Source organism: Paramormyrops kingsleyae, chromosome 22, assembly GCF_048594095.1.
Source record: "Paramormyrops kingsleyae isolate MSU_618 chromosome 22, PKINGS_0.4, whole genome shotgun sequence".
Taxonomy (NCBI): Eukaryota; Metazoa; Chordata; class Actinopteri; order Osteoglossiformes; family Mormyridae; genus Paramormyrops; species Paramormyrops kingsleyae.
The window spans coordinates 5,982,680-5,997,656 of record NC_132818.1 but is presented as its reverse complement, the minus strand read 5'-3'; the positions used below and the strand labels follow the sequence as shown (position 1 = coordinate 5,997,656).

Below are 14,977 nucleotides of genomic sequence, written 5' to 3'. Positions count from 1 at the left end.
CTGGCCTGGCCTCCCAGTCCGATTCTCCGCTCACTGTACACACACTGCAATCTTCCTGGCCTGACCTCCCCATCTGACTCACCGCTCACTGTACACACACTGCAGTATTTCTGGTCTGGCCTCCCAGTCCGATTCTCCGCTCACTATACACACACTGCAATCTTTCTGGCCTGGCCTCCCCATCCGACTGGCCGCTCACTGTACACACACTGCAGTCTGTCTGGCCTGGCCTCCCCATTCGTCTCGCCACTCACTGTACACACACTGCAGTCTTTCTGGCCTAGCCTCCTCGTCCGACTCACCACTCACTGTACACACACTGCAGTCTTTCTGGCCTTGCCTCCCCATCTGACTCACCGCTCACTGTACACACACTGCAGTATTTTTGGCCTGGCCTCCCCGTCCGACTCTCCGCTTACTGTGCACACACTGCCGTCTTTCTAGCCATTACGCTTTCATTAGCTTCTTCTCCAGCAGCTGACGAAACATCTCCAGCTGAAGATGGACTGTTATTTATAGAGCAGCACCAATGGGGACTGAGAGTGACAGAGAGGGAAGGGAGGGTGTGAGGGGTGTGAGGTAGGGAAGGGTGGATAGGGTGTGGCTAGAACGATGAAAGAGACACAAGGGGAACGGATGGGGGAATGATGTGATCCATGCAGATGGTGACCGTTCTTGGGTTCGCTTTATGTCTTTGTGTGTCTCTGCAGAGGTCTGAGCGGAGTCAAGCATCACTAAATCCCACCACCCTCCTAACCTATGATGTGCCCCCCCCCAGCCAGTGAGGTGTACTTGGCTTGCCTCATTACTGAACTGCTGGGTCACAGAAGGGCCCCATTCACGGAATTACTGAAATACACTAACAGTACATCCGGATGACTGCACAGGGTTGGGGGGGGGGGGGGGGGGGCAGGAAGTGACACAGGAGGGTGCTGGACACACCCCTACAACAAGAACTGCATTCTAAGGCTGCCTTGTGGGTCAAAGGAGAAGCCTTCACTGTCATTAACATCTGAGGGTGAACAGTAGCTCTGATGACATACCCCACGGCTGATACTGTGGGGGTGGGTCCATCGGTCCCTGACAGAGCACTAGGCTACTCACACAGCTTCATTCAATGACACTTCAAACTGGTTCATTCACGTGCTTCTGTTCAAACCCTCGACTCACATAGTAGAGCAGGTCAGTCCAGCCCTCCATGGTGATGCACTGGAAGACAGTGAGCACGGCAAACAGGATGTTGTCGAACTGGGTGATCCCATAGTTGGGACCGAGCCAGTATCCCCGACACTCCGTGCCATTGGGACACAATCTGGATGGGGGTTCTTTTCCACAGGGGAATTCCTCTCGGATCTCTCCTAAGACAGGGAAGGAAAAAGAAGCTTCTTTCAGGGATGGCGCCACTCCATCTCTGTGAATGAACAGTACCTATATGGTCCATCAGAAGAAAAACTGAAAAATATCACAGATAAACAAAAACTTTGTACTGGTGGTAGAGGGCACGAGAGACTCACTGGTGATAAGGTCGAAGCAGGTCGTGTGAAACTTGCCCATGTAGAACTCGAGACCAATAATGGCAAACATGAGAATGGCAAAGAAGAGCAGCAAACCAATCTGTAGCAAGGGGATCATGGCTTTCATGATGGACTTCAGCACCACCTGCAGGCCTGGGGGAGGAAATGCAGGTTAAACAACACAGCTATGATTTCATTTGTCTGCTGGCCAGGATTCTGTTCCCTGGATTCAGTCCCACAATCTTGCACAATTTCCTACTCACTGGGAATTCCGGACACCAGCTTTAGGGGCCTTAAGACCCGCACTGCTCGCAGCGTCCGGAGATCAAAGTCGGATCCCACCGTGGACAAGATTCTAAAGGGAATCGAGAAAGTCATGCGATCAGACAGTCATATAATACAAACATGAGCTAAAAACTGCGAATAACCAGCTGTATTGTTCTTGTACTGCAAAAAAAAAACCCAGTGTCACAGAAGCATGGTGCTAATGGCTCAGGATGGATCAGTGACTGCGGGAGCAGGGATGTCCTCAGTGATGGAGATGATACTGATGACTATCAGCTGAAGGCTGCAGGACTGGAGAGAGATCAGGCCCTGATTGGCAGGAACCTGTGTCTTAGTGCAGAGAGGCTGGCTGGGCGTGACAGCAGATGCCCTTAACTGGGACCATCACCTCTCCTTGACAATGTCCACAAAATAGCAAACACTATAGTGCTGACCATACTGTCACACACAGAGACACAGGACACAGGGACAGACTACAAAAGCGAGAGAGACACGGAGGCAGAGCATCTGGACAGACGGTGGGGCGTTCATTATATTAGAGAGGGATGGAGGGAGGGAGAGAGAAATGGAGAGAGTGTGAGAGAGAGAGAGATCTGCTGACTTGTTCATTCATTTCCATCTATTCCCTCCTATTTATAGAGCTGCTGTCTGAGGCTCATAGTCACTGCTGTTAACTTTGTGGCCCCAGATTTTCTCACAAGCCAGACGTAGAGAGAGAACACAAAACACACAGGAATACAGGCACCTACACACACACACAGAAACAGAGGCACACAGATACACAGAGAAACACAGGAACAAAGGCACACACATACACAGAGAAATGCAGGTACACACATACACAGAGAAATGCAGGTACACACATACAGAGAGAAACACCGGAACACAGATACACAGAGGAACACAGGAATACAGGCACACATATACACGGTGAAACAAAGGCACACACATACACAGAGAAACGCATGAATAAAGGTACACACATACACAGAGAAACACAGAGAAATGCAGGAAGACAGGCACACACATATACTGAGAAACACAGGAACAAAGGCATGTACGTACATAGTACAGTCCCAGAAACGTGCCCACACCCTTCACATTCAGGCACACACTCATGCACACGGACACAGAGTCTCCTAACACCTCACACACTGTGGTAAGGTTACACACGTTCAGGCAGGGCTATCACAATGCTCCTGGGGACCTGAGGCCTGCTGTGTGCAGGCAAACACCTGCCCTCTCAGAACAGAGTAAAACACCTGACACTGCTCCCCCCTCCCCCTCTCTGTGACTCACACCTGTGACTAGTGCTCTGCACCCTGTGTGTGGTGAGGGGGCGCCCAGGAAACTGCTGTTCCTTCCGAAAATGCGCTCCCACAAAGGCCTCCGTTAACAGATTTTGGATGACACAGGGAAACAAGTTGCCTGATGGGAAAAATAAGAAAACAGAAAAGATGGGGTCCCTGTGCTGTTCATATTCTCTTGTGCTTTACATGTGATAGCTGGGTGCTAATGCATTAGCGCTCGCCTACAATGTCAAGCTGCATAATCTATGTGATGTCGCTCATCGCTGCCACCTACAGGTCCCATGCCGAGACAGGAAGCTACAAAGACGTGTTGGCAGGCAGAGAGAGACATGCCCATCAGAGCTGTCATTCCATCGCAGTGTCCCAATGAGGCCTGACCCTTGTGTCGAGAGGCGGAGGAACTGTGATACCTCCGTGCTCATTGGCTGGGGGGCAGAAGCTTTCCGATTGGTCAGCTGCTTTGTCCCTGACCACAGCATATCCTGTAACCTGGGTAATGGAACTGGGTAGTGATCCCTCTAGGATGATAACACGTGACCGTCCCACACCACAGGCTGGCCAGCTTAATGCCTGCTTATGACACTTGTAGTACAGAGACATCATGTGACAGCTGGATGGAGACATCATGTGACACTGGTTATGAGATACCCTGGAAATCAACAGTGTATGAAGGAGGTATGCTAATGCTAATGCTAATACCAGTAGTTGATATTACAATTCAGTCCACAGCACACAAACTTAGAGCAGCACATCAAAGTGTGTGTGTGTGTGGGGGGAAATTTAGCAAGAGCACAGGTGTAACATCCATGTGCTCCAGCACACCACAGAAAAACTAAAGCGGCAAGGTGGGAGACATGGAGTTTATTTGAAAAAGAGCTGACAGGCATGACCCCAGCAATGTGTGAAACATAAATACGCAAGTAAAACGGAACTTCAGGGTGGGGGAGGAGGAGGTGAGGCAGGAATGAAGGGAGGTGACACAGTTCCACAGATACAGAGGAAGCCGTCCAAGGACAAACAAGGCGAACGGGCGAGTGAGGATAGGAAGAATGTTTAGTAGGGAGCTGAGACCCATTTGAGATGAAGCAATATTCAGGGGGGAGCAGAGACCGCGGGAAACCATGTTAAATGCTTGGGGAGGAGCATCTGTAGCAGCGTTAGCTGAGAGCTGAAACTCAGGGGAAGTCACAAAGGCGGGCTGCAGAGGAGGGGTTACAGCGGAGGCGGGGTTACAGCGGAGGCGGGGTTAAAACGAGGCATTCATACTGAAAGGGGAAGTCACAAAGACGGGCTGCGGAGGCGGGGTTAAAGTGTAGGCGGTGTTAAAGTGAGAAGGAGTTAAAGTGGAGGCGGGGTTAAAGCAAGGCATTCACACTGAAAGGGGAAGTCACAAAGGCGGGATGCACAGGAGGGGTTAAAGTGGAGGCGGGGTTAAAGTGGAGGAGGGGTTAAAGTGGAGGCGGGGTTAAAGTGGAGGAGGGGTTAAAGTGGAGGCGGGGTTAAAGTGGAGGAGGGGTTAAAGTGGAGGCGGGGTTAAAGTGGAGGCAGGGTTAAAGTGGAGGAGGGGTTAAAGTGGAGGCGGGGTTAAATCTCATTCACACTGAAGTGTTGATAGGAGAAGCTTCTGTTGGGAAACACCTGCCAATCTCCTCTGACAAGCTGGGACTAGGAAAGAGGAGGTGGCTGGCAGAGATTCTCAGGCGGAGCCCGATGAGACCACGTGCGGAGGTGTTTGGTGTCCTCTTAACGTGCGTGTGTGTTTGGTGTCCTGTTGACGTGTGTGAGTGTTTGGTTGCCTGTTGATGTGTGTGGGTGTGTTTGGTGTCCTGTTGATAGGCGTGAGTGCTTGGTGTCCTGTTGATGTATGTGAGTGTATGGTTACCTGTTGATGTACAGTGTATTTGATTTACTACCTTTGAATTACTAAAGAAAATTTCTAATAATATTTTCATTTCACAGTGTCTAATATGGTTAGTTTGGCAAGTTAAAACACTATCCAGTAATACTGATGAAGCAGTGTACTGATGAGCAGCATTTGCCTGAGTGTGTGACGTCCCTCCCTCGTGAGCCCACAGCGAATGACGGGCCTGACTTTACTTTTGCTGTCAGGCTCACCTGCAAGCTTCAGATCAGGCATCGAGCCGTTACTGCCAACTAGGAGGAGCAGAATGATGACTCATTTGGACGCAAAATGGATCACGATGAAAAGTCTATGCAGCACCTACTGCGCCACCGTAAGGAATATGCTTTTCAAGTAATTTCAGTCATCACGTTTTAGATTCTGTGTAAATCCACTGTGTCTTCTGGTGCCCGCATGTGAGGGGATATGAGTGCATGCGATTATCCCTGCTAACCAGCATACAGCTTCATCTATCTGTCCATCCAGTGCACTTCCCACTGGAATTAGTGAGATTCCTTCTGCAAAACAATAAAAACTAAAAATACATGCAGGCGAGCCTAGATGAGAGGAGTTCCCTGTTGGTGGGGGGGCTCTGTATGCTTTCTGGGATTGTCCTTGGCTCATCCCACACTGAGTGGAGGTGTGAGACTGTAGGAGAGATGCTGGGTGTGTGGGAGGAGGCTGAAGGGAGACTCCCAAGCGTCAGTGTGAGGCAGCTGGAGCCAGCGAACGAGCCCCAAATTGAAGCGCCAAAGGCTGCCATTGTTACTCAAATGAGGATGACGATGACTGAAACCTCTCACCGGCAACAGATCAGTAGGTATCTTCCCATTCACAACATCTCCATAGCAACGGGCCATTCCTCATTCACACAGTTTCCACGGTTACAGGCCTCTTCTCATTCATAACTGTTTCCATGGCAACAGGACCCTCTGCTCATTGATAGAATCCTGGCATCGGCGCAGTAACAAGGCCAGGGGAGAGGATCCTTCACATTGATTTTTCTGATTACATTTGGGGTTGGATGCCACCATGAGAATATTACGGGGGGGGGGTTTGCACGAGCGACGACACGCACAAACGGTCCTGCGCTTCCCGAACATCAGCCAGGATGCAGGCCCACAATTAGACGGGAATCTAGGCCAATGAATTAGCCATGGATTCTCTCTACTTACACACTAACCTGAACTCTACCAAATAATTCATGTGGACTGCAGCAGTTTGCTTGGAGGAATGCAGGTGTGTCCTGGCAGGCGTCGGCCTGTTCTGTGTGTCTTTACTGAGCCAGCGAGATTCATTAGGGGTCCCAGAGCAGGCCGCCGGTCACCTGCTGGCAGTCTCTTCATGTGATCTTGCTGATGCATGATGACACAAGTCTGCACCGACACAGAACTCTGCTCTGATGGGTTCCACTGACTGACCTCAATGCAAAAACGTGTATAAAAGTACCCAGTATAGTAAAAAGAAGGCTTAGTGATCTGCTCACAATGACAGCATCCATCTCCTGCTTCCAGACACACACTTAGCAAGCACTCAGTTAAAAGGTGTCCATGAACAGCCATAAACACCAGGGAGAGGAATGCGTGGATCCCGGTCACATTTTCATCTTTTACCTCATATCCTCATTCAGGCCTGCAAATCTAAGCCATAATGCTTCGGTTTATGGAGCATCCAGAGAAAGGGGAGGTGCTGATAACACTCACTGACGCCGTTCCGTGCCAGTCTGCATGAGAACAGACCTCCACGCACTGCCGCCTCTACCCCACTATAACCAGCATGTACACATACGGCATATTACCATCACCCCTCACTCATACTCACTGTACTTCTGTCCACTCAACAACAGGTCAAAGAAAAAATGGTTTGCTTGGCTACTCTTAGCTGAGACCAGGTGTGTCACATTCAGGAGAAGATGACTGAAGAGGAACTTATGAAAGCAACATGGCATTGAAGACTGACAGAGATTTCCTCCCAGACTGGATATTCTTCTCTCAGTATGATTTAAACATCTACAGACTGAGGTGTAGCTGAGAAACCTACAGTAAGGTTTTAAGAAAGACCATCAACTCTATCTAATGATGATAAATGCAGCAAACAAGTCAGGGATGGTCAGGGCCGGAAGGCCTGACTTCATATCTAGGCCTTTACTGGACGTAGGAAAGTCCTCACCATTACAACAGTCAGTATTGTATTCCATAATATGGCTATTCAGTACAGAATTCTGCCAGTCTGATCATCTGAAACTGACATCTTATGAGCTAGACCTGTTTGTAAGCAATGTTAAATTTCTTGAAAATGAATGACTAGACAGATACTTAACAACAATTTGATAGAACTGGACCTATCTAACATTTAAAGAGACTTGAGTTGTGTGTGTGTTTGTGTGTGTGTGTGTGCGGGCACATGTGTAGGATTTGCTGTGTTTGCACAAATGTGTATAGGATTTGCTGTGTTAGCACAAAGACAGAAACAGCCTTTTCTCAATGTCGTCTGATTCTGAGAGACAACTATGATTATTTTGAATATTAAATTGTATTTCAGTTTTGCTGTTAAAGGGTTTGACACTGTGCTAACCTGAGAGCTGGGGAGCGCTTTCCGCAAAGCACACGTGTGTATTCCAGCATGTAAAAAAATGTGTCCTTCACTCACGTGTTCATGAAGGACGGGGCGACTGCGGCCCTGTGTCCCCTGTGCATCGCGGTACAGGTGAGTGAGAGTGACCGTGTGTCTTCTAAGCCTTCACACACATCGGGGTAATTACCGGCTCGCCACCTCTCTGTCGTCTGACTCCTCTACTCATTAGGGCTTAAATCACAGCCTGCTCCTGAATATCAAAGTGACGGCCTGCCATGTGCTAAGAACACCCCACTCAGAAGGCCAGACGCGAAGACGCTGTGATGCTGCGATGCTGTGCTGCATCGGCCGGTGCTGAGGTATGAGGCCTGCCGGCGGCCTGCCACGCCCAAAGAACACGTCACTCAGAGGGCCAGACGCGAAGATGCTGCAATGCTGTGCTGCATCGGCCGGTGCTGAGGTATGAGGCCTGCCGGCGGCCTGCCACGCCCAAAGAACACGTCACTCAGAGGGCCAGACGCGAAGATGCTGCAATGCTGTGCTGCATCGGCCGGTGCTGAGGTATGAGGCCTGCCGGCGGCCTGCCACGCCCAAAGAACACGTCACTCAGAGGGCCAGATGCGAAGATGCTGCGATGCTGTGCTGCATCGGCTGGTGCCATGGTATGAGGCCTGCCGGCGGCCTGCCACGCCTCAAGAACGCGCCACTCAGAGGGTCAGATGCGAAGATGCTGTGATGCTGTGCTGCATCGGCTGGTGCCATGGTATGAGGCCTGCCATGCCCCGAGAATGCGCCACTTAGAGGGCCAGACGCGAAGATGCTGCGATGCTGTGCTGCATCAGCTGGTGCCATGGTATGAGGCCTGCCAGTGGCCTGCCACGCCCCGAGAAAGCGCCACTCAGAGGGCCAGACGTGAAGATGCTGTGCTGCATCGGCCGGTGCCGAGGTATGAGGCCTGCCGACAGCCTGCCATCGCAGTGGCTCCACTGCCCTCGCCCATCCCCCCCCCGCTCCTGTGTGTCTCTCTGCTGCTGATCTCAGCAGAACAGGCACGCTCACCTGACTGCATGGGAGCTGGCCATTTCGTGCCTCTGCCCCTGTGGATCCTCAGTCTACCCCTCAGCACTGTTCTATGTTCTTATTTTGCAGCAGTTCATACCTGGCAGCCCCCCCCCACTGTGTAGTGTGTACGTGAGTGTGTCACTGTGTAGTGTGCATGTGTTCAGTGTTTGAACGTGAGTGTGTCACTGTGTAGTGTGCATGTGTTCAGTGTTTGAGTGTGAGGGTGTCACTGTGTAGTGTGTACTTGTTCAGTGTTTGAATGTGAGTGCGTAACTGTGTAGTGTGTACCCGTTTAGTGTTTCGATGTGAGTGTGTCACATTGTAGTGTGTACTTTTTTAGTGTCTGAGTGCGAATCTGTCGTCGTGTAGCGTGTACCTGTTCAGTGTCTGAGTGCGAATCTGTCGTCGTGTAGCGGGTACCTGTTCAGTGTCTGAGTGCGAATCTGTCGTCGTGTAGCGTGTACCTGTTCAGTGTCAGTGTAAATCTGTCATCGTGTAGCGTGTACCTGTTCAGTGTCAGTGTAAATCTGTCGTTGTGTAGCGTGTACCTGTTCAGTATCTGAGTGCGAATCTGTCGTTGTGTAGCGTGTACCTGTTCAGTGTCTGAGTGCAAATCTGTCGTCATGTAGCGTGTACCTGTTCAGTGTCAGTGCGAATCTGTCATTGTGCAGCGTGTACCTGTTCAGTGTCAGTGCGAATCTGTCATCGTGCAGCGTGTACCGTTCAGTGTCTGAGTGCGAATCTGTCGTTGTGTAGCGTGTACCTGTTCAGTGTCTGAGTGTGAATGTGTTTCTGTATAGTGCCTCCCTTGCCTCTCTTTCTCTTGCCTTTCCCCTTGTCCCCCTCTCTTCCTTGCCTCTCTCTCTTGTCTCCCTCTCTCTCTTGCTTCTCTCTCTTTGCCCCTCTCTGTTGCCTCACCTTTGCCTCTCTCTCCCTTACTTCTCCCTCTCTCCCCCTTGCCTTTCTCTCCATTGTATCTCTCACTTGCCTCTCTCTCTTTTGCCTCTCCCTCTCTCCCCCTTGTGACTCTCTCCCTTGCTTCTTTCCCTTTGTTCCTCTCGCCTTTTTCTCTTGCCTCTCTCTCTCTTGCCTCTCCCTCACTCCTCTCTCTCTTGCCTCTCACTCTCTCGCCCTTGCCTCTCTCCCCCTTGCTTCTTTCCTTTGCCTTTCCCCTTGTCCCTCTCTTGCCTTTTTCTCTAGCCTCTCTCTCTCGCCTCTTCCTCACTCCTCTCTCTCGCATCTCCCTCTCTCGCCCTTGCCTCTCTCTCTTTCTCTCACCTCTCCCTCTCTCACTCTTGCCTCCCTTGCCCTTGCCTTTTTCTCTTGCCTCTCTCCCTTGCTGCTCTCTCCCTTGCTGCTCTCTCCCTTGCCCCTCTATGTTGCCTCACCCTGGTCTCTCCCTTGTCTGTCATTCCATTTTCTCTCTCCCTTGCACCTCTTTCTTGCCTCTCTCTCCCTTACCTCTCCTTCTCTCGCCTTTGCTTCTCTCTCTCTTGTCTCTCCCTCTCTCACCCTTGCCTCTCTCTCCTTTTCCCCTTTCTGTTGCTTCACCCCTGCCTCTCCCTTGTCCGTCTATAACTTGCCTCTCTCCCTTGCCTCTCCCTCTTTCTTGCTGCTCTCTCCCTTGCTGCTCTCTCCCTTGCTGCTCTCTCCCTTGCCTCAATCGCCCTTTCACTCCCCACTGTGCCTGTGACACCAGCAGTGACGTTGCGCAGAGAGACGTGTCGTCGGCAGAGTCACGACTTCACAAGCTGGGCGGACGTCGCTTGTGCCCGGCTCACAATCCGCACAGACAGCCTGGACGCCGAGGACAGAGCCGAGGTCACGCTGTGGAACATGGCGCAACACACTGAACGGCAAGCAGCGCCGCAGACGACACCTGCGAGCAGTTAAAACAATACGATCACACATGCTGCCAATCACTGATCGGTTTAAGAACCAGAAGTTGAAAGAGGAATGGGAGTGGGGCCAGCTGATGACTAATAGGGCACAGGAAGCCAACCTTAACCTCCTTCCTCCATCAGGAACACTTAGCACTTCCCCTTAGTTTGGGCAGACATTCAGCACCATGGACAGCAGCTGCCTGAGCTCTGATGGCCAGAATGGAACTTAAGGACAAGGGATTGTGCAGATCAGAGTACAGCCCTGTAATTGGGCTGTTGGGGCGTATACAGGGGCGTGGCCACAGAGGCACTGGCCCCAGCTGAAAGCTGATTGGCCCCTGGAGTGCCCGCTCCTCTGTCGCTCACCGATTCAAAATATATCATTGGCTAACCATAGGGCTGGCTCCTCTGTATGAATTATGGCCCCTCTTATGCCCCCCACCACAAACAATCCTAGAATTGCCACAACTATGTGCTTCTTCTAAGCGTGTTTGCTCTGAGTTGCACCCGTGATGGGTCCTTCCAGAACATGAACACTGTAGGCACTAGACGAGTCTTCCATTTTATAAAGGAGACTCCAATCTTCAGCAAGACACATCTCAGAGCCTCTGGTTTAAATGAATCCCTCTACAGTGACAGTAAGTTGCTGGCACGCGCTGCTGGTGCCGCGTGACCGTGTAAGGATGTGCAGGAACACGTGTCCACCGCACGTCCGTCTCAGCGAGCCAGTGTCAACCTGCAAATAGGAATCAAAGGAGAGAGCGAAGCTGCGGAAGGACAGAATTGTTTTTTCTTCAAAGTGGCCTGTGGCCAACAGCCAAGAGCCAACATCAGCCGCAGATGGGGAGGGGGGCATTCAGACAGCGGCGGGGAGGGCGAGGGCCCTTAAACACCCATGTGCTTCAGCATTTCACACACACACACACACACACACACGCATCCATCTCATCCACAGACAATGTGTGCTTGGATTATTTGGACCGAAAATAGGTGGGTTTCCACAGTAACTAGTGTGTCTGAGGGAAAACAAGCATGTGGAGTTAAAAACCGCAAGGGAAGGAGCTGGTGTTCATTACTGAGAGGAGGAGAGCAGGAGCGAGTGAGGGAATGCGTCTGTTATGGAGTCTCAGGGCTCCAGTGGATGATTGATCATCTGCAGCAGTAAAAAACAGGTTACTGCAGCAGCATAGGCACATGCCCCCTCCCCCATTGGCCGGCTCTGCCTCTGCCCCCTCCCACCCTCTGTCTCTCTTTCATTGGACAGCTCTGCCCGTCTCCTCCCACCCCCCCTCTCTCTCATTGGCCAGCTCTGCCCCTGTCTCCTCCTAGCGCCTCTCTCTCTCTCATTGGAGGGCTCTGCCTCTGTCTCCTCCCACTGCCTCTTTCTCTCTCATTGGCTTGCTCTGCCTCTGCCCCCCCGTCCTCTCTCTCTTCCTCATCCAGCTTTCTCCCCAGCTTGTCCGCTTATAGGTCTATATATCCTCCCCTCCACCTTGCCTCTGTCCTTTCCCTCATCGCTCTCGCTTTCAGTCTCAATTGATGATCTCTCCCCCCACCCCCGGCACACTTTTGCTTCTCCCTGCCCTTTCTCCTCCTATCCCGAGCCCCAGGCATGATCACATGATCCAACACGCACTGCAACGTCACTGCCTGCTGCCCACCCTGTCCCTAAACCCCCAAACCCCTGTCTCTCCCGTGTCTCTCACTCTCTTCCAAGACCCCTGTATGCGCCAGGATGCCCCCCCCCCCCAGCCTGCCTGGATTGGGTGGCTTCCTCGATGATGCAGGCTGCTGATGTATAGATGCAGGCTATCATCGCCATAACGCAGCTCACGTCGTACACCAGCAGGCCAGCGAGAGTCCTGCCTGCATCATTGCCAGTGAGGCTTTACGTAACCTGCTTCATGTTCCGGGTGTTCACCAGGCACAACACACTCCCTTGCACACACACACACACACACACACACACAACACATACGGACACACAGGCGCTCACACCTGGTCTGCAAGCTCTCTCCAGACACCGAGCCCCGCCGGCCAGTAAGGGCTATACTCACAGCCCCCAGCAGACAGCTGTGTGCCAGACGGCAGGTGGGGCCGGCGCCCATGGGGGAGGGAAGCCCCAGGGAGGGTGGGGCTCTAGGCTCCATGACCCACTTAAGGTGCCCGTTTGCCCGGATCCTGCCCTCACTCTCCACGACTGGCCCTTCAGCAGATAGTGACCATGGGGGAATGACACAGGTGTGCAGACAGCCTAGGGGCAGCGCCGGCACGCAGCTATCAGCCCTGACAGGGCCTGTCACGATCTGTGGGCCCTCAGGCCCCGGCTCTGACGGAACAAGGACAGGGAGGGAGCTGAAGGAGTGCAAGATGGAGGGCATACGAAGGAGGGAGCAGACTGTAAAAGCTGAGGAGGCCAGGCGTCCCTGCAGCTCGGCCTGTCAGTCTTCTGTAGTGTCACCACCATTGCCTCCCTGTCACCCCCCACTGTCCTTTTCTCTTTCCCCATCTTTCCCCTCCATTTGCTCTCTCTCTTTCTCAGTTCTCTCCTTCCCACTCCTTCGTTCCCTTCATCCCCCTTGCCCAGACCGCCCGTCGAGGTGACATTTGGGCAACTCCCTGGCTGTGATCGAAGCCATGTCCCCATGCTCGTTAGGGTGAGGGAGGGGGGCCGGCCGGGGGCTCTGATCACACCCCCCCCCCCCCCCAAATGACTCACCATGTGTCTGTGCACACACATGTGCGTGAAGTAAAAGGGCACGCTGACAGCAATGTATGTGTGCGCATGCGTGTATGTGTGTGCGTGTGTGTGCGTGCATGTATGTGTGTGTGCATGTGCATGTATGTGTGTGTGCATGTGCATGCGTGTATGTGTGTGTGTGTGCATGTGTGTATGTGTGTGTGCGTGTGTGTGTCTGTGCGCACACGTGTGTGTCAAGAAAAAGGGCACGCCAACAACATGTGTGTGTGTGCATGTGTGTGTCACACTCACCCGGTGAGCACCACTACGAAGTCCATGACGTTCCAGCCGTTGCGCAGGTATGAGCCCTTATGGAAAGCAAAGCCCAGGGCCAGGATCTTGATGCCTGACTCGAAGCAGAAGATGCCGATGAAGTAGGGCTCTGTGTCGTCCTGTGGGGGGGGGGGGCAGCTCTGTCAGCTTTAGCAGGGCTGTGCAGCCTTAAACCGTGCCATTTTAAAATAACCCCATACATCCTCATGTATGTCTCTGAAAATTAACACTAATCACAGAGTTATATCATTGCTATTTTATTTTTCAATGGGCAAAGAAATTGTGCAGACTACGCAAGATCGGAAATACACGAGCGTCGCGAGAACGCGGCTCTTGCGTAAATTGGGATCTCTTTGTACTGCACATGGAGGATTAGCCTGAGCAGGAGGTTCAGCTGCGGAGCAGTTTGGAGAGATGGGTTTTAGTGGGAGTGTGTGTGTCTGTGTGGGCCTGCAGGGTCCAGTCTGTGTGTGGGGGGGGGGGGGGGCAGCTGCAGACGGGTTGGCCTTACCAGGCGCTCGGACATGGGGGTCTTGTCCCCGTCAGGCAGATGCTGCTCCAGTGCCAGGACAATGCAGTTGGCGATGATGGTGGCCAGGATCATGTATTCAAAAGGAGTGAGGCAGCCTGGTTAAGGAAGTCCAACAGAACTGGAAGCACCTCATCCTGGAAAAGGAGGCTGGAGCCAGGACCAGCTGCACCCCACCCACTCGTTAATAAACTGTTAATAACCTGAAGGTCAGCCCAGGTAATCAGCAGCACTTCCACTGGGCACATGGTGGCGCTGTCACACAGACCTCTGCTCACTGCCGTTTCGCTGGTGTTACCGGCCAGCATCCCAAAGCTACCCCAGATCCATACCAGACCTTTCTGTGAGGGAATTAACACATACTCGACAAATACATTTCCCAAAACAAGGACCCCGTACGGCAATGGCACTGATCGCTGGATTACACATTACGCAGGCTGGCGGAATGAATCGGATCACAGTGGGTGGGCCCGGTGACGTGAGCCACGCACGCTCTGAGACAGAGAATGTCCTTGGGCATGATGTAAGCCGGCAGCAGCCCGGTCCATTTCCTTTAAGGGGGGGGGAGGGAAGGAAGAAACTGGACAACATGCAGCTACGGAGGGTGCTGGAAAGTGAACACTTTGGGCCGGGACTTGAAGTAACATGTCCACCCGTGTCCATACAGCTTCACAGCCAGATGTCCGTCATGCTCTGGTTCTTCTCAGACTGCTGCGCAAAGTCATACCAGTACAGCCTGCTGACGATAAAGCTAATATCCCCCCCCCCCCGTTTGAAGGCCGCACGCCACCTGGCCACAGCATGACCCTAACCGGGATGACGTCACCAGCTCGAAGCTGAGATCTGCACAAGCTGGCGCGATAATGTGTGCTTGAACACATACCTTCACTGAATCCTAACTCCCTGA

General features: G+C 52.3%; 1 protein-coding gene across 1 annotated transcript in view; it reads right to left on the bottom strand.

Moving 5' to 3' along the window:
* The window catches only part of cacna1aa (calcium channel, voltage-dependent, P/Q type, alpha 1A subunit, a), an 80,164-nt gene that overhangs the window by 49,022 nt on the left and 16,165 nt on the right, over window positions 1-14,977 (bottom strand). The window contains exons 3-7 of the mRNA XM_072705151.1: window positions 14,053-14,159; window positions 13,521-13,660; window positions 1,778-1,869; window positions 1,515-1,667; window positions 1,171-1,358 (exon numbers count right to left, since the gene is read on the bottom strand). Of these exons, the coding sequence (XP_072561252.1) occupies window positions 1,171-1,358; window positions 1,515-1,667; window positions 1,778-1,869; window positions 13,521-13,660; window positions 14,053-14,159 (680 nt within the window). The remainder of the gene's footprint in view (window positions 1-1,170; window positions 1,359-1,514; window positions 1,668-1,777; window positions 1,870-13,520; window positions 13,661-14,052; window positions 14,160-14,977) is intronic.